At 36.1% G+C, this 26723-nt stretch overlaps 1 protein-coding gene across 5 annotated transcripts in view; it reads left to right on the top strand.

The window, feature by feature from the left end:
• LOC121073016 (adhesion G protein-coupled receptor A3-like) overlaps positions 1–26723 on the top strand; it is a 279022-nt gene that overhangs the window by 77990 nt on the left and 174309 nt on the right. For 3 of the 5 annotated variants that reach the window (XM_040563482.1, XM_040563481.1, XM_040563480.1), the window contains exons 3-4: positions 20755–20826; positions 24610–24681. In XM_040563482.1, coding sequence (XP_040419416.1) covers positions 20755–20826; positions 24610–24681 — 144 coding nt within the window. Of the gene's footprint in view, positions 1–14607; positions 14663–18416; positions 18421–19244; positions 19250–20754; positions 20827–24609; positions 24682–26723 lie in introns of those variants that run through there. The other 2 variants (XM_040563484.1, XM_040563483.1) reach the window with 2 other exon arrangements.

Here is a 26723-nt window from a genome sequence, read left to right as displayed (position 1 = left end):
GAGAAGGGGTGGCTGGAACTGCAGGGGATTGCTGGGGCTCCCTGCTGCTTGATGATGGTTTCTGTTGAACCAGTCCAATGCAGAAAGCATTTAGTTATAAATACAAAGAAGAACAATTTTGACAATTAAAACCAACGAGGTATTTGTCTAAAATCAGGGAAGTGCCAGACTCAAGTGTTTGCCCCACGTTGGAAGCAGTGGCCCTTTTCTGTCACAAGGCATGTCCTGCATGCTGGCCTCTTAGCTGTTCCTCCTCTCTTTTTTGAAGAAAAAACTTCAAAAAAAAATTGCAAGACTGATTTTTCTAGTTTGAATGAACTTAGCACTGCCCTGAAACCTTTCTTTTATACAGGATCTACCCAGGTATGCTTTTTGTTACAATAGCAACAGCTGGTTTTGTGCTCCCAGAAACACTGAAACATCATTTTTTCAGATATTCTTTCAACGTTTGATGATTAGGGCATTAGTCTTTCTGCATGGTTGAGGAAGAGACACTGAGGATGTTTTTCCATCCTATTTCCAGGAGGTAGTGTTCTGGTCTCTGTATGAAGACTGTGTGCTGGAGAGAACTGACATGACATGAGTGATTTGGAAATTGGCCCTGATACAGGCGAGTGTTGTTGCTCCTAGGGAGCCAGTCTGGGAGAGTCTTGCATACCAATGGATGCAAGGATCATGGGCAGCTAGGTGTGCAGCCAGCCTCTCACCAGAAGGCTCCTACTCTAACTGTTGAAGCATACATTCTGCAAGTAGAAGGCAATGTAAAATTCTTCTCAATCACTGAGATACAGTTCTGTTCAGTAACTCACGCTACAGCAATTGCTATAGGGATTTAGATAAACCATTAAAGTCTTGCAATATCTTTGAGCGCTGATTTATTTTTTTTCTTTTTAGGGGATATAATCAGGTAAATTGAGAAACTCATTTGTAAATGCAGCTTTAGAATAACACTCCATTTCACCATGCCATTATGTATATCTGCTGTCAACAGTATATTTTTTTTTTAATGTGAGTTTCTTAAGTTTGGAAGTTTTCTAAATTCTGATACTTTAATGGAGACTGTAGATGAAATATAATCCTCATCTATTCATAACCAGTCAAAAATAAACAATTTTTTCAAGCCATTAGAGCATACAAAGGAAAAGTTCATGAACCAATCATTTGGGGCTTTTGGCAGACCATACGGAACTTTTCTAACAACTATTTATAAGGTCTTAATGTGTTTATTTTCACAATAAATCTGACTTATTGCTGGATGTGTTGGTTTCATAGTAAAATAAACATGGAAGATTACAAACATAACCTTTTGTAAAGTCTTCTGAAAGCCCAAGACCTAATTTAATAAATGTCATGTTCTCTATATTGCCTGGGAAATGCATTCTAACTCTGAGGGGAAAAAAAAAAAAAAACAAAACCAAAAAACACCAAAAAAAACAACATCCCAAGCCCTTGCTTTAAATTACAAAATCAATTATCATCAAGTTTACATTGTATCTGAGCCATTTGGCATGTTAAAAAATATATATATTAAAAATTAATAGATCGATAATATAAATATTAATGAGGGATTAATGAGAGAAGTGGTGTACCTTAGTGCTGGTAGTGAAGGGCTAGGTGGGAAGAAATGCTGTGTCTTAATAAATATACAAACAACTTCATTTAGAGATTACAGAAGTAGGCTAAGCAAATTTAAACAATTTACTAACAGAGTTGCGTATAGTTAAGCAGTTTTAAATTGCTCTGAATGCATTTACATTATGGCTTTTACTGGTTTAATTAGAAGAATTCAAGTCATCATGCCCTAAATCAGAATTTTAATGTAATTTTTCCAATATTTTGTCCCTTGCCAATGCCAGGGATGAGCATCCTATTTCACTAAAGTTGGTGCCTCCATTACCCATGTTGTTGAGTGAGGATTTTGGCTCAGATGTATCCTAAAATTAATTTCCTTTCTGGAAGATTTGATAAAGAATAACTATTCCATAAAAGAAACTTCCTTGTTTTATACTGTGTCCTGAGAAAACCTGTCTGATGTGTATGTGAATGTCCTCATTAGGCATGTAATTCCTAACTCTTTTTTGTGATTCCTTCTAAGCTCTTGACCTCAATGATACGTTTCAGTAATGAGACTGTAGAGGTTAATTACATATTGTGTTAAAGTACTTCCTTTGACAGCTTTAAATGCATTGCTTTTGAACTTCATTAGATACTCCCTTGTTCTTGTAGTATTAAAATGTATCACTACCAACTATCAAATAGACTTTTATGTTGGATCCATTATTTTATTTGTCCTTTACTAAACAGGCTTCATCTTTTTCTTCTTCATAGTCAAGTCTCTTCATAATTCCATCAAATGCTTTAGCTTTCACATAATGAAAAAGTTACTTTATGTAAATTTTATTGCACATCTTGTATGTCCAAATATATGGGTGGGAAATGAACTTGGCTATGATTTGCTGTAATGCTGAGCATCTACTGTCAGATAGACTGCTTTATATAACATAGCATTGTTTCAATATATAATTTATTTTCAAAAGGACTTGAATCATGGCCATAGAATGTGCTTTATGTGCACGCTTTGTTCTCAGATAGAAGCCTGCAGGATCTCAAACAATTTAAAAAAAAAGTTGTCATTCCAGTTGCTGAAACGCTGGTGCTTTGGGGACAGATTGGGAATGGCTCCAAGGGACATGCCTGGGAGGGTGGACCTGGATAGCAGATTGTTTTTAAGAAAACATCCTTCTTCTGAGTGATTTTATGTAAAAGAAGAAAGAGGCCATTGAAATCCATTAAAAATGCTTTGTATTTTTGGAAATGGATTTTAGAGTTTAGAAAAAATGGACCAGCTGAGCTGGACTAAGAATCTTAATACACTATACAGTAGATGTCTGTTTTCTGGGTGACACTGCAGACATTTATAAATGCCAGAAATGTTGGTCTATGCCAGGGTGGTGTTGTGTCGTGTCCCCCCCCCGTCCCCCCCCCCGTCCCCCCCCCCCCCCCCCCAAAAAAAAAAAAGAGGGGGACAGGCTTTCTGCTACTGGGAAAGCTGCAAATTTCTGATACTTCCTCCAATAATTACTGTCTTGTACAGCTTTTATGAATGTTTTGTCTTCCCAGTGAATCATTTGTGCCATGTTTGATTCTTTCAAAGGAAAGAAGGTTATAACAATAAACATGATCATCACATTCCTCGTTTTCTCTGAAAGTAATTAAGACTTTGCTGGCAAGAGTTCATGATGTGATAGGCTATAAATCTTGTACAGATCCTTAAGTACTGGTGTCATAAATACATTACCTAAGAAAGTATAAGCAGATTGGGAAGGAAATTTTTTGTAGAGTCAGTATCATGAAGAGTCTGTTTCCAGCCAAATGCTCACTGTTTACAGAATTAGTTTAAAATGAACACTCCTTCTTCAAGAGCAATCTGAGTAGTTTTTGATTCTTTAAATCTTGTTCTATTTAAGTTTTCTTTCAGCTGCTACTTTGTATTTCTGGTGTATTTCAAATAGTTATATGACAAGAATTTCTTTGACTTCATTGTGGTCTCTCAGAGGTCAGTGAGCTGATCCTGCAAATGATTATATATGGGTGATCTTATATCCAGTCATTTTATATATATATCCTTATGTATATATATATGTACATATACATATATACCCAGAACATGAGAAAAAAAAAAAAAAAAAGTGTTTGCAAAGCACAAAAGATCTCCTGCCCTGACTGGGACCTTCTGTGGAGACTTCTGTGAGATAAATATAAAATATTTTTGTTGTTCTTGTTCCTGGAAACTAGTCCTTGAGCCAAAAGTAAACAAAGTACAAGAATACTTCCAGTTTAAATCTTATCAATACAAATGCTGAAGTTGTTCTGGATATCATCTTCTGTATTTTATTTATATGTAAAGGGACAGATTTATCAATATAGTAGAATGTTTTCATTACTCATGTCTAGCCCTGTGATTTTGGATGGTTAACTTGTAAAAGACTAGTACTACCCCAACTGGTTAGTAAATCAAGAGTAACAACTTAATCTAAATGTTGACAAAATGTTGCAGTTCTAGATGAATTGCAGTATTATACCTCCTGAAAAGAACTCACACACTGAAGATGCAATTGAATTACAAAAGTGGAAAATAAATCACAGGTCAAAATAGATTGTTTTTAGTATCTTGCCAAGAGACAGAGTTTAAATCCTCTACTGAAATTCATGCCCTGTTCAGAATCTACTGGTTTATGGAAATTACCTTTCTTGAATTACATAACTTTGCACGCTACATGTGTAGGTAGTATGTCAGGGAATTATTTTAAATTTATACCTCCTATATGACGTTGTTTTGGATCAGTCACCCATACATTATACAAACTCAAAGTTAGTATGACTATTTATATGTACTTCTACTCAAAATGAGAGTGAAAGCTCAATTATGAAAAACAGACAGAACAAAAAAACAAACCCGCCTCACCTGTCAACATTTTTGGCACATTTTTTTAATAGCAGCATTTTTTCTATAAACAAGTGTGTTGTTGTAATTATGGAAAAGTGTATATATATAGTTGCAAGTAAAACATACATTTGATGATGATGAGTGTTGCTGGATTTTAACTTTTAGATTTTGACTAAGGTATTTTTGAAGTCTGTGTAAGAACATTCCCATTATAGCTTTTTTAAAAAACAAAACAAAACAAAAACACAAACAAAACTATTTTGCTTACTATGGTAGTTTCATTTCTCTTAAATTTAAAATAGTTGGAATAACGTCTGATGTTCATTTCAGTTTATATACTGCTTGTCAGGAAGGTCTTTCTCCACTTACTTTCATCAAGTCAGGATCAACCTCTTAGTTTTCCTTCCTCATGGACATATGTGCTTAAAAAAAGAGGAAAAGAAGTGAAAAAAGTCAGGCCTGAATGTTTGCCTGCATACAGTTCTATTCAAATGAAGTGTCTGTTGAACAAGCTCCACTACAATTTTGTTTTCTTTTTAGGACAGTTCTCTAGTTAATGAGTCTAACTTCCAAGCAATAGCAAACTTTTCTTACATTTAATTGTGTTTATAGTTCATTTCTTTAGGTAAACACATAATTACTGAAGTATTGTATTTGATTTGCACGTAGTTCTTCATAATTGCATTTTAGAAGGAAATGATCTTTATTTTCTTGATGTGAAAAATATATATTGATGGATGAGCATGTAATCTTTGTGAAAAATGTTTTGTTAAATCATTAACACTAGGTTGTTTGTCTCTTGAATCAATGACCTTTTGATGGTAACAGAGATTTCACTGTGACAGTTTTTAATATTCTTCTTTTCCCATTAGGACAAGGAGCAACAGTTTTAAAGCAGCCTCTGTTTCACTTTGATATGAATAGATAAATTGTCAAAGCTGCCAACAAGAATGCTTCCGTATTATGGGGTATGTTGTAAGCAACACTGCATACAGTGTTCTTGCTGGTAAACACAAACTGTGCACATTTAGTTGTGCAGCTCAGTTCTCATCCTTGAGCTGAATTTAATGAGCTACAACACTGTGATGAGATTTTGGAGAATTGGGTTAGTGTGTGCTCAGTGGGAGACAGATAGGGGATGACATATTTTCTGAGTTGCCCTTTCCCACCACTTATCAACAGAGGGGAAGGGATGAGGATGGAATATATGCATAGTGCTTATTGTTCCACAGGAAGACACTGTTCTCCAGAATTAATTATTTTTAAAATACTCTAACTGGGAAAGGAAATACAAAATCATATTTAGCTTTATGCCGCATGTCTTTTTTGAAATTTAGAAGAATGATTTGTTTTCAAAGTCTTGCCTGCAGCATTTCTTAGGGATGTTTCACTGTGCCATTATTTCCTAGACATTTGAGCTGCAGTCCCAAGCACATACCTTAGTTCTACGTGTTGGAAGTGAGCATGTGTCACATTAATTATGCTCTCAGCTCTGGTTTGCTACTACTGTCTTGTTTGGTTTTTGCTTACTGGTTTGAGGAGGAAGTTGGTTCTAGTCCTGGCCTATTTTGAAGCCATCTGAAAACAGCTAAAAACAAGCTGAATCGCAGCCAAATTGGTAGTAAATAATACATACAACCCTTAAACAGGAAATTTAGCAGCTTGGTAGCTGAGGAAGTCACTAAAGCTCCCATCAGCAGCAAGGTATAGTGGAGTTAGCGGCTCTCAGCACTACTGTGCATAGAGCGCCGATATCTAGCTTTTGAAGTGTAATTTTCATCTATTCTTTGGAGACCTAAGCAAGCTCTTTGTGCAGCGAATGGGGATAATTAGGTGTCTAAAAATGAGCATCCATCTTGCTATCATGCAAAGGGGCTAAAAAGGCACTCAGTATCTTACAAAATACTGAGGCCTGACGTTAATTTTTTCCTGTGTAGCCCTAATAACTCAGGCTTCTAATGAAGCCTTTGTGGGACTGGGATTTGCAGCCGAATACTTCTGAAGTTGCTCCTTTTTATAGGCATAACTGACTCAATATTTTCTTTTGAAACCTGATCATAAGAGAAAGTAAAGGACACTTGTGCTCTTTACCAGCCTGCTGGCTAGAGTAGCTGCTTGGGAAGAGAAAGCCTCATGTTCAGCTGAGAGCAGCATGCATTTGCTACCTCTGAGAGAAAGGCTTTAACTGGGGTGTGGGTCTGGCTGAAGTGGAGTTGTGCCAATATGTAGTCGAGTGTTTAAAATTTATGGGACCAAGAAGAAGGGAACAGAAGCAGTCAAGTGCCAAGGGTATTTTATCAACAAGGAGAAAATGGGTTTTGTTATAAACATTAATTTGATAATACACAGATATACTGTTCTGGGGAACAGAGGCTTTTCTCTGCTTCTTCATCTCCTGTGCATCTTAAATGTAGCTATGCCTCCCTTTTGGGCAAGGACTGCACTGAAACGATGTCTTCCATTTCCCGAGCTCTAATCACTACGTTGTTGTAGAAAAGATGGATAGCAACACCACCTCATCATTTTGTAGTGCTCTGGGATGCTGTGCTGTGTTTTGTGTCTGTGGTCATGCTGAGTACATCCCATTAACCTGGCTGGCCCTGTGGAGATCCTTAGTGTGGGCATGTCCCAACTGCAAATCCTAAAAAAGCTTTTCTATGAGACCAACTCCATCTCTGCGCATGGGGAAGTTGAAAAGTGAACTCTAAGGTATCTGTAGCAGCCATGCAGACACATGAGAGGTGAAAAGGGGGCTGTGGGCTGCTCTCTGGGACTTAGTACCTATATTCCACTGCAGTTTGGCTTCAGATGGCCTAAGTGCTTTTTTGGACCTGGGCCAGTACTTTTACTGTCATGCTTCTGGTGGCCAGTGTATATTACTCTTTCTGAGTTTGATACGCTTTGAGTATTTGAAAGTGTTCAGCATGATTTCAGCTGTTCAAGACAATCGATGGAAGATAGAATTATCAGATTCTGCTTCTTTTTTCAGTAATGTTTGTACTGCAGTTTGTGAGTGTTTTACATGATTTGACTGGCTGTGTCCCTGAATTCTTTACTAATACTGCTGGTAAAAATATAACAGATTTATGTCTTAGTATTGGCTAAGTGAAAATAACCTACAAAAGGAAGAATCAAGCCTCCAAAGAGCAACATATGCAATATTTATTGAGTTCTCTGGCAGCTGTTGCTAATCTGTTGAGCTGAGTTACTCTCAGGCCTTTGTAAAGTTAGAGTTCTCAGGAAAAAAAAAATGAATTGGAAATTTGGTATCAAACTTTGGGGACACAAATAATGATTTGCTCCCTGATAAACCAGTTTCATGTTAGAACATCTACTACAGAGATTCATCTCTTATAAAAAAGATCAGATTCTGCTATTTCACAAACAGAATGAGCTTCAGTTAACAATTACATAAAATTACTTCATCAGCATGAACGACAGAGTTGTTGGTAGGGTTTCAGCTGAGAAGGTATGAGGTAGCTTGGAAAATGGCAAGTTAAAAAAGGAAATGGTACTTTGAAATGGCATTGTTTTTCCTTTAATAAATCTCTCCTAAAGGAAGAAATATTGTAAAGTTTTTCAGTATGAAGAGAGACACAGCAGGGTCAGGTTTTGTTTTTTGATAAGAGAAGTAGTCACTGAGGAGAGGTGCTTTTGCAGACATCCAGTACAGGAATGCAGATTGCATACTAAACTGTAAATATTTTTCAATAAAGGATATAATTTTGTAATTAAATCGACATAAAATAATAATCATCACAGTGCTTTCTAAGTTATCCACAGATGAATGTTTTTCTGCTAGTTACACTGTTTGTGACTTTGAAAAAATACTCATAGTCCAAATTAGGAAAGCCTCATCTGTGAAAGCTTCTCTTCATGAAGAGATGCAGGAGATACTTTGAATATATGGTTTAAAATTACTTCATCAGTACTTAAATAATCATTGAAAATTGTATGTAGTATGTAATTTAAATACTTGGCAGAGTTCACCATACCAATATAGTTTACTGGTGCAACTGTTATCTTCATGCTTCTTATGTCTTTCATATAAATGACTATATAAAGGCAAAAATGTCTTGTTTATATTACATTAATTATCCTCGTATCTAAACAGCTCATAGCAGGACTACAGAAAAGATCTCGATTATTCTGTTTCTGTTTAGTTAGAATGATATTTGCAAGTGATGGTCATAATCCACAATTCGATCATTTATTCTACTTCATAAAAATATTATGAAACTCTTTAAATTTTTGATTAAAAATCATTTAGGTCATAGTCTAGTCCTGTGATTTCTTTTGTGAATCAGTACTGGACTCAGTACTTTTTAAAAAGGCTGAACATACTGTGTGTATCTTTTCAAGCGTAAAATATAAAATGTTTCAAAGTGGGTGGAACGAATTGAAGATTTATATTTTTATTATATATAATACAAAAGGAAATATTTTGATTGAAAAAAATATCTTCACAATGATTACAGTTGTTGCATGAAGACAAAATGTGCAGAACAAGACAAAACCCAGGAACTTCTGATTGAAATTCAATGGATAGCAGTGTAAACAAAGGGAAATAAATTTAGGAAAATCGCCACTGATTAAAAGTGAGTGAATTGTTGAGAAAGACTGAGAGAGTTGTGTTAGACAACCATAGGTATGAACAAAAAGGTCATAATTTTCACATAACTTCTGATGTCAAGAATGAAAAGAATCCTTCCCAGGTGGTAAGTCTGTGCTAGGCACCTGTACAATTAAATACCATACTAGTTCAGCTGTTAACTCTATTAGACAATAATACTACAATAATATTGCTACTATTCTAGGGTAGCAATAATTTAGATATGTTTCTTAGATGGAACAGTTATTATTATGAAAAACTCTTTTTATGTACCTCTGAAAATGTGGGAGTATAAAAACGCCAGTGTTTTGGGGGAGTTTTGCCTGGGCAATTACTCTTATGTCATCATTTCAATAATGTGTAAATAATAATTTATTGCTTGTAAAGTTGAACAAACTGTATTTGTATACAATCTTGTATTGTATACTAAGAATATATGTGCTATAACACAGTCATGAATAGATTTATAAGGGCATTGCACAACAGAAAAATTACATGACATGATCTATATAAAATTCAGTGTTAGTAGTCAGAAATGACAGGAACATAAAGTAAACTAACTTATTAAGTTAGTTCATAGAGCTGTTTAAATTATGGATTGTATGTTCGCTGTGGTGTTTTTTGTTATTTTTTTTTTGGTTTTAGTTTATGTAACAACTAAAGTTTAGGTGTATTTCAGGAGTTCACTTAATTGAATTTATGAGTATCTAGGCTCCTGTTTCCCATTAGGACCACAAATAGTCCAGTTAGCCTGATGTGCAGTCAGCCATCTCAGCTGTATGATATACTCATCTGACGTTTTATATAGTGTTGTCATTAAGTTAACACATGATTTGTGTCAGATGCTGTCATCCTTAAAGAAGATGTCTCAAGCACAGATTTATAGATACATGTGTTAAAATAGCCACCATAAAGCACCTTTGCTGCCACCAAAGTTTCTTCCTGAAAACTTACAGCACTAGCAGCACCGAAACACATTAACTGTGTTTGTTTCTTTGTAGGGAAATAGTTGTAGGATTTATCACATAAAGGCATGATTCTGGGCTTTAACGTGAGATGTCTGCTGCTGATTAAGAAATATGTTTTTGTTCTCAGTATAGCGTATGTGCTATATTTTGAAATGCAATCCTTAATCCACTTCCACAACTAACTGAAAACAAAATAACCTGTTAGGAAATCGGCATGGCACAGCTGGCTAGGCAGAGAGCAGAGAAATCTGATTGTGGCTTCCCAGAGCACCTGTCAGGTTTTCTGCCCCCCTCATGCCTGGACTAGGTTTGAACGAATAAAATTAACTATTTGTGGGACAGAATAGCGGGGTCCCTGACCCAGTGCAGGAAGACTGTGGAAACGAAGCATTGTCTCTGAGGGGCTGGGAAAGAGGTGATGAGAAGCATGTAGGAGAAGAGATGCCATGGAGGATGGTATAAAATATCATGCTAGGAAAAGAAGTTTTATTATTGTATGCAGTGAGAAGGATGGCAAAAAGGAATTGACATCTAGCTGAGCTCATTCAACAGTAATTATCACCAACAATATTCTATGTCACCCTATCCATTTTTCTTGCTTCCTTTCCTGTGTCCTCCTTTTTTCTTCAGAGTAGTTGAACAGGATAATCATTAACCCTTGTTTCTGTAGGAGAAGACAATTCTTCATGCCTTCTTATTGGCACACGTGGTTGTTTTTTAATTTCTTTAAATTTCTCTTAGTTTTTACCAAAGCCACAGTTTATGGCTTTTATAACAACAGAGGCTTCTGGAGAAGGATTCCTAGACTAGTCTTTCACCAAGATTTAGTTCCTCAGAGCTAAACTGCTTGTAGACAGTTCTCCTATGTTATGCATTAAACGAAGTCTTATTTTACTATTGAACAGTTGTAAATTTTCAGGATTTCTCTGTAAGTCATGTTCCTTCTAACAATAGCTGAATTGGTCATTTTGTTTGAATGTTTTTCTTTGTTTGTCTGTTTGCTTGCCTTTTCTGGAAAAGGCTCCCTGATCTAGGTGCGATGTGTCTGGGCATTGCCCCAGTAGAGGGATTGTCCCAGTAAATAGGAATAACTGTTTTAAGCATGCTCGTTCTTGGAGGTGCCTATTGCAGAGTTCTCACAGCTCCCCCAAGATTGTATATGTAAACAGTGGCTATGTTCTCTGTGATATTTTCATTTAAATTCTTACTCTACTAATGCGATTACATTACACATTAATAGTAAGCAGGCGGAAAGATGGAGTCTCTTCTTGACATTTTATAATTGAATCACCTTATTTTCTGAAGTTTTCTATTTCTGTGTTATGAGGTCATTACAATAAAAAAGCATCGTAGGAAAGATGCTCTTTATTTTATTGATTTACATGAATAGTAACTATATGAGTAGTATTTTTGGCTCAATATTACTCTAAGCTGATACACAGGTCATCTGCAGGTACTTGTATTTCCTTTACTTATTTTAAGCCATGGAAAAAAATATGTCTGTGAAGTTCAAATTGAAATTCAGTGAAGAATTGCTTATGTTCTTTCAAGTCTATATTGATTCAGGAACAGAAAGAGAGAATCAAACGTTTCCTTTAAAAACAAAACAAAAACAAAATTCCTCCATGATAAAATTGTTCGTATATTTTATTGTTCCCTTAGCTTCCAAAACACATTTTCATTATACTAAATTATCAGAATAAAAATGCACATCTTCCTATATAAAATGAATTCAGATGCACTTCTGAAAATACTGAATAATTTTCCAATATTTAATTTTTAAAAGTGCAATTGTGCTGTTAAGCAGTGAGTCCACAGTTTGAAATTTGACCTGAGAACATTGAATACACACTGCTGGAAATTTGCAAATAAATGCAGCCTTAGAACATGAAATAACAATTCCTCCACCAGAGTTTAAACCTGTCCCAGCAGAAAGTACTTTTTACCTTTTCATTCACTTTCTCAGTATCTGTTTACATTGCATTTGGTCTATGCAGTTCATTTAAAGAAAGAAAAAAAGGAAAAACTGTTGAGAATACTTTTCCCCACTTACTTGCATTCTTAGCAAACACTTTTCTCACAGGTTGGTATTCTGCTCAGAAATGATTTTTTTTTTCTTCTCTCCCTCTGCCAATAGTTACTGTTTTGTAAGGGAGTGGAGCACATGTCAAGAAACCTAGCTGACACTGAACTGCCTTCTAGGCATGAACATGCAGAAGAGTCCCAGTGGGTGTGGGAAATTAAGGAAGCCTCTGGCTCTTTTCAGCCACCAAAGGTTTCTGTGCTCTTCACATCTCCACAGAGCTGGCTGAGCCCTGCAGCCTGCTGGGCTTCTCCTGCCCTGGCTCTGGCAAGCAAGTACAGGAGGGGACAGTGTGGTGGAGAGGCGGAGAAGCCTGCTGAAAGCAGTGCTACACCAGATGCTGACAAAACTTTTAAAAATTGTCCCAGGGATGTAGTTATGAACAGGCACAAGCTTTGCTATTGTAATCAATGTCATGCCGAATCTCTCATTGCACGACAGGGTATAATTGTCAGCACTCACACAGGGATTTTCTGCTGGTCCCACAGAGCTGCCTGTAACACAGTGGAGACCGAACTCACTTTTTTTGCCTACTTCCCTTGGCATCTGTTGCTTCTGACCTTCCAGTCTGGCTTTAGTCCCGTGGAACTGGTCCACAGTCCACATATCTCTGGTTCTTGTGGTGTTTTCAAGGAAAAGGAAAAATATATACGAACAGTTGTATATGTTGGGAATTTGAATATTGAGCTGAATTTGCTCCGCTTGAAAACAGATGGGGGAAAACAATCCAGAAAAACTTAAATGATTTTTCTTTGTTAGAAACTGCATTTCATTTTGAATTATCAGTAACAAAATACTAAACTAAAGGTACTTGACAAAAGTCTTTGCATCCTCGTCCCAGATTCTGATATATTTAGAATGAAACTAGGGTTTATACTGGATAAATTAATCCTTTAAAATGTAGTTTTCGAATATCTATGTATAGAAAAATATATAAACAAAAAATTTACACTGACAATCTATCCTGCTTTACTATGCCTTTTACTTAGTTTTCTGTCTTTGACATACTGCTCCCTTGGTTTGAATGCTCTCAGTTTCATATTCTTGCTCTATGGTTACTAAAATGAAATACATAATAACATTCTGTGGGCCACTTTGAGTGAGCAAACTGCTGTAAAGTTTATATCTCTGCTTTGTTTCAGCTGCCATTATTGACATTTTGTTTAACATTTTTAGGCTTGTTCCTAAATAATGAGTAAATGCCAAATTACCACAGCACATTTGATGTGAGTGAGTCATCATCCTTAAATCAAAAAAAAAAAAGCGATGACTGTTCAGTTGCTCTATATGTCATTGTTGCCATCCCAAGTGACTGGTTTGAAATTTCCAGTAATTCACTAGTACCTTGAGCAGCCAACATTTTTTTTTTTTGTCCATTCCTTAGGGAGTATTGTTTTAGGTAATCCAACCAGTAATGGCTTGGATTAAAAAAGAAAATTAAAGGAGAATACATCATCAAGGAAGGTATTACCTTGCTAAACAAACAAAATACTTATAGCCTCTGTGTCTGCAAAGGCACAACTATTGTCCATATTCCTGTGCATGTTTATGTTCATTATCTTGTAGAAATAATATTAAAAAAAGAAATAAATCCTTGTATCTTGAAACTTAACTGCAACACAACCATATTTTTTTCAGATTCTGGAAAGTAGATTAAAATCCACTGTCTTCAAAAAAAAAAAAAAAAAAACAGCAAACAAAACAAGAGCTCTGGACTTTTGTAGGAGCACTGTGTGCTTTAGTTTTTGATGGTGATACCTGCCTGTTTCTTGGTCTACAGTGTAATACCAGCAATGCAGTTGCCAACAATGGAAATGAAAATAATTTTTGATGATATCCAGGCTGTCAGTGTCACTACTGTGACTGGAGGATATGTGCTAAATGCGGTCTTTCATCATTGGCTGTGCCTCTTTCCCACCACCATGATCATAATGACGTTTTAAAAGAGAATCTCTTTTAACTGTCCTGAGTCTGCATTCATTTCTTGGGCAAAAGTACCATTTAGTTTAGCTGGAGTATTTAGCATGATAAAGAAGTGGAAGATGTGACCTTATATTTTTGCTGTTGTTGTTGTTTCATAGTAGTATGCAAAATGTGGAAAGTCAGTCATATTTCATTGGTATTTGGCATCTGCTCAACAACTGATTGCTCTTCTCAGAGCTTTTTTGGAAAGTTTGCAGCACCATAATGACAGCTTTCTAAACACAGATGTCCTCTTGGTACAACCTATAATTTTTTATGAAAGATGTATCGATGTCAGGAATTTGAACCAAGTACTGGAATTAGTTGAACATTCTTGTTATGAATATGTATTGAAAATATCTACAGTATATATATATATTGTAAGCTGGGGGAAGAGCTTGCAGTGTCTGAAGGCATAGACTATGATACAAAATGGCTAAGCTATCAGGATGTGTTATAAGAAAAAAAATGTTTCTTTTGCAAATGCACTAAATATGTTTTAATATTTTTCCCACTATATTTTATGTTGTACAAGTGCATACTGTGAACTTGAAGCATCAAGAATCTCAAGGACACATTTAGATAATCAGGTATTTGGCTACAGAAGATGTCTAATAGCTGAGAGGCCAGGAGTAGCTATGAAATGTTCTTGTAAAGCCCCATTAGTAGCCTCTTCCTCTTGTCTCATCTACATGTCAGCTAAGCCATCAGGAAGTGTGTATTTCAAACACAGATTTCCCCTCCTTAAGTCAGTTGCTTTTGTCTAGGTAACTCCTCTTAAATGTCATTAGTAAGTACAAGTCAGTTCAAAGATAATGTGTAAGATGATAAACTCTCAGCAGCTTGTGATAGTAGCAGTAAAAGACTTATGATATTTTTAGTAAAAGAATTCTCAGTACTTTTACCTGTGGGGGCATTATTTGCATATACATACAAATTATCTACATACATGTAGGAAGACAGGGCCTAATGGTTAGTATAATACTTGTAAGTTCAGACTTGAAGAGAAAAGGAAACTTTCCTTTATTAACTTACTATAACCATTGAGATTTTTAATAGTGATAACAAGGTCCATTCTGTGTTCTTTTTCTAGTCAAGCTTAGGTGAGATCAGGGTATCATACAGCAAATACCTCTAGCAACTAAGAAAATTGGGGGGAATATATTTCAATATTGTAGTATTTTATTTTTTTCTGCAGCTGTGCAGCCTTGATATAAATATTGCAGTTGTTTTTACTATAGCTAACTTCAAGTAGCTTCCATCTATCTGTAATTGTAAAAGGCACTTGGTTTTGATTTATTTTCAGGTCACGCCACTAGATTTTGGGTCATGCCACACCACTAACAACACGTCATTCAGATTCAGAATAGATACTTTTAAGTTAGAACGCTCCATCAGAAATGATGCAAAACCATAACTGTTAGTTATAAATGCTTTCTTTTTCGGCTTTAACTGGGTCATACTGTGATGATTCAATGTTATGATACTGGGGTTCTTTCTCTTTTCTTTTACTTTTGGTTGACAGTAAAATCACTTGCATGGTATACATGCATGTGTGCCTGTGTGTGGCCCAGGCTGGGCTGCTGCTTGGCATGCCTTGGATCATGACCTTTTGCCAAACCTCAGCAGTAGCTCTTGGGGAAAAAATGTAAACATACAACCAAATTTACCCTGGTTGCTTTATTTAGTTTAGTGAAAGTTGATACTCATTGCTTCAATGCAACAAACTCTTTCCTAAATAAGAAAATAGGAGATGGTAATTATAATATTTTAATAAAATTAACTATGTAAAAAATACAAGTGGGAGGAAAGAAAAAAGGTTCTCCTAATGTAGAAATAAGTATAGTAAGTAACAGTTGTGATCATTTTATTTATATATTTTAGTCACATTTTAGTCCTCCAAGGATGACAAGGAAGGAAACACCTATTTTGTTAGGCCAGAAGTATACGGAAACATTATAGAATAATACTAATTACTAAGAAAGTGCCAAGATTGTGGGTACTACAGTTGTAATCATCTACAATTTTCTGAGAATATCCTTAGAGATATCTTATAATATCCTCTTTTTAGAATGACCTAGGTAATTTAAGTGTAATTTCCAAAATATAGAGGCCACATGTCCTTGTTTGGGACAGTGCAACTGATGAACACTTTTCCTTGAAATAGTCTTGCTTTTACTAACATTAAACGTGACATTTTTATTCCTGTAGAAGATAGTTTAAGATTAGGCTGTTTTTTCCTATGTGGTTACAAGTTATGGAGAAACAGAGCAGAGTTTCAATAAACTGGAACATAGAACATTTCAGTAAATGGAAGACCTTTTGTCTACGTGGTTGTTTTGACTGGCATTAAAACTTACCTGCCAACAGTCTGCCACTCATACTGATTCCTTTCTGTTTGTTTGTTGTTGACAGCGTTGGCTATAAGAGATCTAATTCACTCCATCTAATTACAACTTGCTAAGCATTTAGATGAGCTGGCAGTTAACGGACAATGGGTGTAATTGGTGTAAAGATTAAAATTGTCAGTTTCCCCTGCCTGAAATGTGTGTATTTGCTCTGAACTATGCTTCTAAGTAGTTTTTCAGATGGATCCCAGTGTGAAGCATGAAATAAAGTAGCACAGATCCAAAAGGTCTATGGTATTTTACTGCCGTTAAAGATAACAAAAAACGTTTTTACAAATACATCAACGCAAAAAGGAGGACTAAGGACAATCTCCATCCTTTACTGGATGCGGGGGGAAATTTAGTTACAAAAGATGAGGAAAAGGCTGAGGTGCTCAATGCTTTCTTTGCCTCAGTCTTTAGTGGCAAGACCGGTTGTTCTCTGGATACCGGGTACCCTGAGCTGGTGGAAGGGGATGGGGAGCAGGATGTGGCCCTCGCTATCCATGAAGAAATGGTTGGCGACCTGCTACGACACTTGGATGTACGCAAGTCGATGGGGCCGGATGGGATCCACCCGAGGGTACTGAGCGAACTGGCGGAGGAGCTGGCCAAGCCGCTTTCCATCATTTATTGGCAGTCCTGGCTATCAGGGGAGGTCCCAGTTGACTGGCGGCTAGCAAACGTGACGCCCATCTACAAGAAGGGCCGGAGGGTAGACCTGGGGAACTATAGGCCTGTTAGTTTGACCTCGGTGCCAGGGAAGCTCATGGAGCAGATTATCTTGAGTGTCATCACGCGGCACTTGCAGGGCAACCAGGCGATCAGGCCCAGTCAGCATGGGTTTATGAAAGGTAGGTCCTGCTTGACGAACCTGATCTCCTTCTGTGACCAAGTGACGCGCTTGGTGGATGAGGGGAAGGCTGTGGATGTGGTCTACCTTGACTTCAGTAAGGCTTTTGACACCGTTTCCCACAACATTCTCCTCAAGAAACTGGCTGCTCGTGGCTTGGACTGGCGTACGCTTCGTTGGGTTAAAAACTGGCTGGATGGCTGGGCCCAAAGAGTTGTGGTGAATGGAGCCAAATCCAGTTGGAGGCCGGTTACTAGTGGAGTCCCCCAGGGCTCAGTGCTGGGGCCGGTCCTCTTTAATATCTTTATCAATGACCTGGATGAGGGGATTGAGTGCACCCTCAGTAAGTTTGCAGATGACACCAAGTTAGGTGCGTGTGTCGATCTGCTCGAGGGTAGGAAGGCTCTGCAGGGGCATCTGGATAGGCTGGACCGATGGGCTGAGGTCAACTGCATGAAGTTCAACAAGGCCAAGTGCCGGGTCCTGCACCTGGGGCGCAACAACCCCAAGCAGAGCTACAGGCTGGGAGATGAGTGGCTGGAAAGCTGCCTGGCAGAGAAGGACCTGGGAGTACTGGTTGATAGTCGGCTGAATGTGAGCCAGCAGTGTGCTCAGGTGGCCAAGAAGGCCAACAGCATCCTGGCTTGCATAAGAAGCAGCGTGGCCAGCAGGTCTAGGGAAGTGATTGTGCCCCTGTACTCGGCTCTGGTGAGGCCGCACCTTGAGTACTGTGTTCAGTTTTGGGCCCCTCGCTACAAGAAGGACATGGAGGTGCTCGAGAGAGTCCAGAGAAGGGCAACGAAGCTGGTGAGGGGTCTGGAGAACAAGTCTTAACGAGGAGCGGCTGAGGGAGCTGGGATTGTTCAGCCTGGAGAAGAGGAGGCTCAGGGGCGACCTCATCGCTCTCTATAGGTACCTTAAAGGAGGCTGTAGAGAGGTGGGGGTTGGTCTATTCTCCCATGTGCCTGGTGACAGGACGAGGGGGAATGGGCTAAAGTTGCGCCAGGGGAGGTTTAGGTTGGATATTAGGAAGAACTTCTTTACTGAAAGGGTTGTTAGGCATTGGAATGGACTGCCCAGGGAAGTGGTTGAGTCACCATCCCTGGAGGTCTTTAAAAGACGTTTAGATGTAGCCCTTAGTGATATGGTTTAGTGGAGGACTTGTTAGTGTTAGGGCAGAGGTTGGACTAGATGATCTTGGAGGTCTCTTCCAACCTAGACGATTCTGTGATTCTGTATCAGGCCATTTGTTTTTGTCATTTTTTGTTTTATTTTGGTTTGTTTGTCTTTTAAGTTCCAAGAATACAGAAGTTCAGATAATGAGAACAGTGTCCTTTCGTTCTTTTCCATGTGGCTCTTTTCTACAAACCAAAGAAATATCTTTGACATCTCTGACCTGCTTTAGCATACTGCATAAGGAAAAGGGTCTGCATTTCATTCTTGAGGATATTGTCGGTAGCGCTGCCTAGAGAAGACTAAGCCCTGATGTTTGGTGTGAACAGAATGAGAGTAGACCAGATGATTTAGTATGAATATTTGAAGGTTTATAATAATAAAAAAAAAAAAAAAGAGGTTTTGGCTCACGTAGTGAATAATCCTAAACCATCAAAGGAAAATACACTCACATACAGTCACATCAACTGGCTTAGCATCCAGTGTTGTTGTGGCTCATGTAAATAGTGCTTAGATTAGCATATTTTATTGGCATTGCATAAATAATGAATAATGTTTTATTAATAAAAACAGCAACTGAAATAAAAGGAACTTTGGAATATCAAACAAGCTAAGATAATCAAAACATCAAACAACAAGCTAAGGTAAAAACAGTAAGAAACATCCACTGTGTTTTGCAGAGGCATGGCTATAAAGCTTTCTAAATTGTTTCATAGCTTTATGAATCCTTGTTACTTCATTTTAAGTACTTAATCACAGACACTGTTAATAAGTAAACATGTATGGTCTGCAGTACTTATGTTTTAGAAAGACTCAAAACACAACTTATTGTTCCATTTAAGTTTTAAATATTTAGCTCCCTTCCTACCTTTCTCCTTTTTTTTTTTTTTAGTAATGTCACAAGATCAGGTGCAGCACATACTCGGTTTCTGTGAGCTGTGCTTTTGATAGCCCTGCATTTCTTATAGGCAAGACAGAACTTGTGCGTGAGTAATCTGAATGTCTTTTCACCTTCTTAAGGGGTTTGAGTGTTACATGATTCAAGCTGAAAGCTGAACTTGACCTTTAAGAGTCTGAGATCTCTGCTAGGGACGTATCACTCATCAGCATCACCACTAAAACAAAATGGATCTGATGCAGAAGTTTTTGAACTGTATTCAAAATTGCAAAAATGATAAACAAAATATATATTTATATATTTATTATTAGGAACTAATTGGACTTTCAAATTAAAATTTATCTTAGTGTAAGCTAAATATTTGTGATAAAATATTGCCCTATTGAGTGTAATCACACCTAGTGGTACTACAATTTCACCCAGTGTGCATTTTATTTGCAGTAAAGTAAATAGTCATAAATAAGATGACTCACACAGCTGCTGATACATCCATCCTTTGGCAGTCAAGCAGTTGCTGGTATGTGCTGTAATATGCTGGAAGTGGCCAGTCAGAGAAACAATATTGATATTATTACACACCAGTCATTCCCTATGAATTGTAAATTGTCAGAAGATGAACACTGACTCTACAAGAATTTACAGCGTTCACCTCCTAGGCCTGCTTATCTAATTGCACTGAAGGCATTTCCTCAGAGTTCACACCATGAAGAGTCTTGAGACAGTTCAGTAATAAATCTCTGGGGGGACTGAATTGAGAGCAGTGTCATGGCCCCAAGCACTGTGCCAAGAGCAGATGAGATTGCTAATGCCAGTGAAATATTCTTTATCTGCACAACAACTGATCCTCTGGATTGTCACCAAGTACAAAATGAAGCACCTATCTGCCAAATATGAGAAATTGCTTGTATTTCAGGACAGAAACTTAACCTATCTGTTTATGTCTCACGTGCCAGCTGCTTTGCCTACATTAGGTGAAAATGAGAAATTTATTAAGTGCTAAGTGCATAGCACAATGAATAAGCAAACTAAAAGTCCCTTGTTTTGCTGACTATTTTATTCACTCATTGATTAAAACATTTTTTCCTTGGGCAAGAGTGGCTGGTAAGCTTGTTTTGAAAATTACAAATAGGAGAATAATTAAAAACATTTTTTTTAGCACCTAATCTTTACTTTCTTACTTAGAAAAATATGTTTTCATAAACTGCAAATGATGTAATGCTTTTGGTGTTATTATTTACAAGTTTTTTTTTTTTTTTTTTTTTTTATGAAAGACAAAGGTTAGAACTGCATTACATTTCTCACTCGGTATGTACAGCAGTAATACAGTAGGTAAACTGATAATTAATTGCTCCTCCTATTTTGTCTTTCTAGAGATCTGAAGAATAATTTGATTAGCACAATTGAGCCAGGGGCCTTCAACGGACTTTCAGAGCTGAAGCGCCTGTAAGTATTAATTCCATTTGAATTATTTTGAAAATTGCATTTGTATCAACATTTCTATCCTTGGGCAACTCAAATATGCCAACAAGCATATTAATAATATAAGGACACTGGCTGTAGAATAGAAAATTACAGAGTATACTTTTTACATTTACCATGCTTTTTTTTTCTTTCCCTTCTTTTTTCCCCTTTTTTTCCCTATTTAAATGTTTGCTCTTCAATAAATATCCTAAAGAGTACATCTACAAACAAACCTAATTAGCAGAATTAAAACAAACCGTGATTTAGCAGACAAGACATCACTTTAGACATTCATCAGAACTAAAACTAAGTGGTGTAAGTGTAAACATTACTTTTTTCTATGATGTTTTTTTTTTTTTTTTCATAATGTAAGATTTACTTATTTTTATCACAGGCCAGTTCTGTAAAATAAGTTCCTAGAAAGGAAACTTTATTTGTTTCAGAATTTGTCTACAATCTTATCTCTCACAATGACTTTGCTTGATATTTTTTATTAGTAGTATTTATTCATTTATTTATTTTTTATTTTTAAGGCAAGAGACTTATGTAATTTATCTCCTGTCCATCATTCTTGAATTCCTGTCTCTGAAAATCTTGTCAAAGTGCTTTCAGAAGTACTGCTTGATTATTAAGCTATATTTGTAAGAACTTATCAAAGTTACTACATCTCTTTGAGGTGGGGCTTTTTCCTTTAAATTAACAAGGGCTAAAGACCCTCTGTAATTTTTCTCAACTTGAAGAAGAGGTGAGAAGAACCCTCTTTATAATTTTCCAAGTGACTGCATCCAAATGCCTAAGAAGGCCGGCAGTACATGCCAGAGGTCTGCCTAGCCATCATGTATGCTGTCTCATGTGTGAAGAGACCTGTGAGAAAATATTATTTTAGAGGAATGCTAAGATTTAAATGAGGAGTAATGCAAATCTACAGAAAAACAAATTTACGGATCATTCTGTTTTTTTGCTCTGAGGTTAAATTATCAAATTGCATGATGTAAATAAAAGATTTCCAGCTCTGATCACACACCTAGCAGTGAGTTTTAGTGTTTGCTTACAAAGACACGATACGTATGAAGTCAGAGCAGCATATGCTTTTTTTTTTTTTAATGCCATCAAAAATATAAAGTTGAAACTTTCTTGCTCACTCTGTATATAGGGATAACAACAAATGAAGTGATCAAAATGAGCTCTAATTATTGCTTTGGCCGTATACTCTAATAACACAACCCTGACCTCTGGTGGGAAAATTGTGAAACCTGTACAAGTCCTAGGTTGCACATTTGAAGACTGCACAGGTGAAGCCTTAGGTCAGCTACCGAAGTCCAAGAAGGTGAAGTCATTAGGCTTTGTGAAAAGTGAGATTAAATTTCTCTTCAGCAAACAAGGAATGGCTATGTTGCGATGTCTCATGCTAAATCTAAAAAGAAAAAGCAAAACAACAACAACAAAAACATAACATTGTTTCTGGTATGAGCAAGTAACACTGGGAGCAACTGAGAGACAATGAGTTGATTCATTACTAGATTGTCGCATTTCATACAAATCGCTATAGTTTCATGGTAAAATAAAAAAATCTCTGCACTCCGTTGTGCAGAGTAGCAGACAATTGAGCAAAAGCAATAAATAGTGTAAACTCTTGTTGAATGCTGAATACAATCATTACTTTATGACTGTACTTTACATTCATATCCTCTTATTTCATGTATAAAATATAAATGATTCCGTGAAAAGTAGAATTTGATGTAAAATGGGCAATTGCAGGAGATACAACTATGGCAAGTCAGGCAGATAAACTGCAGGCTGTCAACATCAAAATGTTCTCTGTGAATAATTTGGAGAACTCTTATAATTTGTATTTGAATGAAAAACTGAATTATTTCAAGGGTTTATGCAAAAAGATACACACAAAATTGATGAAAATTGAAAATTTATGAAGCACTAGAATTACAACGCTTGGTTATTCAACAGGGGAGTTTTGGTTTCTCTAGCATCAATTTTACAAGTCAACATTATTAAGCTGAATGTCTTTCTACTGAAAAGGAACACCAGTTTTGTACATTATGAATTGAATTATACCTAATATAATATGTATTATTCTGGAAGAATGCGCAGGAAGCAGTCTTTTCTTTTTGCTTTAAAAAGCAGGTTTTACAATATAGAGACTTCAGCCATGTACATGTTACTGTGAAAATAACACTCAAAAAGGCTTTGAGAAGAGGATACGTACATAGCCTTTTGTTAAAAATACTATTTTGCTGTGTCACGTGTTGAGAAATACGTACGTGTTTTGATTAGTGTAGGTGAAATTTACTCTTCCTACCCAAATTATGCTCCACACTGTGATGCATTTTCTTCTGTATGTGTTCAAACTTTGCTTAGGCCAAAATAAAGCATTACCCAACTGAGAATTCTGGGTGGGTTCTTGTTTACTGTTTACCTCTTCTTATAGAAAGATAAATATGAATATATATGTGTTTGCCTTAAATTTGCACGTTTAGGTCTTCTACGTAGCTTTCATTAGGAAAATTTAAAGAATAACTGCTAATATGCAATTAATGCACTATATTGTTATCCAGATTATTTTCTTCAGCTGTTTACTTAATATTCCTGATTAGCATTTAAGAAATATTTCCATTCTAATGCAATGTTTCATCATTTAATTGCACAACAGTATATTCTTTGTCTGATGGTAAAAGCCTTTGTAGTGAATTCCGAATAAATTGACTTTTCATTCTAGCTGATTGGATATGTCTCCATGAAAGCACCAACTGGATTTATCTTTATTCTCCTGTTTTGATTTTTGTGTTCTCATGTAGCAATAGAAAAATAGGGAATCTGCACAATGCAACAAAGGACTTAGAAGACTACCACTGGTTCTTTAACAAAAATATATTCAGAATGTTCAGATAAATTTTAACATTTTAAAAGATATATAATCACTTAAAATCCTTACATAACTGAAGTTATATAAAAACAATACTTGATAAGAAGGAATACTATAGTCAAAGTTGAAAATCAAACATTTGAAAATTAAACGTTATTTCAGAATACTCCAAGAGCTGTATTTCCATTGTTATCATAAGATAATTGTTTATACCTATTTTTCTCTCCTTTCTAGAAGGATTCTATGCATTTTGTTGTATGTATGAGTTGTACAAAAAACATTCATCCACCTTTCTGTAGACAGGAGTTACAGAACGTAATGGTTTGTACCATTTGTAGTCTGAGACAGACACAGTATTTGTCTTAGAAGAGTTTGTCAAGTACTTAGCAAGACTGACCTTACTAGCTAAAACTTTAATTGCCCCTGGTTTATGTGATTTCTTCAGCAAGAAATGATGTTGTCTATGATTTGAGGCATTAGTAAACAGTAAAAATGTCAATCTTGGTTGAATGTTGCATACAATAAAATGCAGAATACATAACATTTTTCATTGGTAAATAAACAGGTGCAAGTAAATTTGATAAGGAAAATTATTTTGAAGATTATTTATTTGTTACATAAAATCACATTTTAATGCAATTAGTATAAATTGGAGTGTGGTATGTTTAGTTGTGGAATGTTGCTTAATAACATTTATTTAAAATTGTGAAAGCTGTTTAATTCAATTATACTACTGAAAAAGGCTTTATTTCTCACTTGTCTCTCTAATTCCTTAGGCATTAAAATTAGAGACTCTGTGTGGTTATGTGGATGTGTATACAAATAACACAGAACTAATGTTTCACCATTATTATTATTATTATTATTTTTTTTTTTAATTTCAGGGATCTCTCAAATAACAGAATTGGTTGCCTAACACCAGAAATGTTTGTTGGACTTAACAGTCTTCATAAATTGTGAGTATAATACCATCCTTGTTTTAAACAGGAGAAATCCATACTGTTACATAGCCTACCTGAGTACAGTTGGCAATAAACTTTCATTATATCAAAATTAATTTCATATACTCTTCCTATAAAAACAAAGAGTCTCTACTGAGCCCATGACTGTAATTACTTGACATTTTGAGGTTGATATTTCTATTTGTAAATGTAAAATCTATCAGAACTCCGAAGAATTAAATTGAACATATTTCATTTTCACATTGTAAAGAGACTGAATGTGACATTTGTGTTTGCATGTCTTGGAAACAAATAAAGGTCAAGCACAAAAATGATGATTCACAAAGTTGAGATTTACACTGGTTAGAAAATGGATACATTGCTCTTTCTATCCATTAGAGATCAATTAGAATTTTATATATATTTTTTGTTCTTAAAAGTATTACAGAAGAATGTAAGTAAACAGAAAAAAATGTGTAAAGTATCAATTAAATCTGGAATATCAGGATAGTTCTGATTGCTTCAGAAATATCAAATTAGACCATCAATTTAAGGTATTGTATTGTGCGTATTTTTTGTCATGGTACTTTCTAAGTCACTAATCTATCACATACAACTACACCAGAACATGCAATCAATTTGCATATCCATAAACATGTCAGAGAGCATGTGTGATCAATAGATTTTCAAGCTATTATAGAAGGAGCAATCAGAAAAAATAAGATTATGATAGCATACCCAGGATGTTCAGTTTTAGAGAGAATCAGATGACTTGGAGAAAGGGATAAAATGTGCAATGGACAAGTTTGCTAAAGATATGAAGTTAATCAGAGCATTAGGTTGATTTTTGAGTTAATCAGGGTAAAGGTTGATTTTGAGGAAGGACAGAAGTAATGGACAAGACTCCATGACTTCACAGTAAAAAGGGAGATGAAATTTAGGTAAACATTAAGTGATACAAGGGAGGAAAAAAGACCAACAGTATGTTCTGGGCTAACCATTAAAACTCAGAAAAGATGTTTACAGATTATAGTGGACGATGCCATGTAAACATCTGCTCAGTACTTAGTATGACTTAGAAAAAATATATAATAATAATAATTAGGCCGTATTATTAAAGGACGTGAGAACAAATCAGAGAACATGCATTCTACTACACAAAAGCCAAGAACCTACAATTTGAATAACATGGGCAATTCCAGTCTGCTCAGCTCAAAAAGATGACCAAAACTAGAATAACGATTCATAGAAAAAAACAAAAAGAATTGGTGAGAGCTGTGGCATAGTATAGGGAAATACTAGGAATAAATAAGTTGGTTGCAAATTTCCTGGATGGGAAAGGGACAATTGAGAGGAAAGGAAGTACGATACAAGACTGTAAAATTCTGAATAACATACGGAGACAAACAGCAACCAATTTTTCATCATCTCTCACAGTACAGAAAATACTGTGAGGCAAATGCGGGAGGGGGGGAGGGGGGGAGGAGGATGACTTGTTTTGATTTTACTTTAACAAAAGACAAAGCTGTGGAACATGGAACATTTTGCTGCAGGATGCTGTTAAAATTTTTACATGAATTCAAGGGACTATGGACATTATAAAATAAAAATCCCTGCAAGGTTACTGAATTTATAGAAGCCCTATCTTGTTCAGGAAAATATTAGGCCTCAAATATTTGGAGGCTGAAAAAATAAATGGAGGAAACAATATTTTGTTATACACTTGTCTCAACAGGACGCATTGACAGGATCCTGGTTTAAAAGGCCAGACCCAGGAGTGCTTTGTATTTTTATCCACATCTACCTTCATTCCTGAATGGGAAATCAATCTTGTACTGTGTCATAGTATGTTACAAATGTCATACTTTATTTCTTCCTCTCCAGTCAGTTTTGGCATTTCCTCGGAAAGACAGGGAAATCTTCTCTTTCTAGAAAGATCTGCCATGAGGTCAAGATGACACTGGGTAAAAAGCCAAAATCTGGCATGCCTTGTTGATCACATTAATGAGAGTAACTATGCCAAATCTTCTCTGATGTAAACAAATGAGAACAGGTTA

The sequence above is a fragment of the Cygnus olor genome, chromosome 7 (assembly GCF_009769625.2).
Source record: "Cygnus olor isolate bCygOlo1 chromosome 7, bCygOlo1.pri.v2, whole genome shotgun sequence".
Classification (NCBI taxonomy): domain Eukaryota; kingdom Metazoa; phylum Chordata; class Aves; order Anseriformes; family Anatidae; genus Cygnus; species Cygnus olor.
Note: the sequence above shows the minus strand (reverse complement) of the source record. Positions and strands in the feature narration are given on the sequence as shown.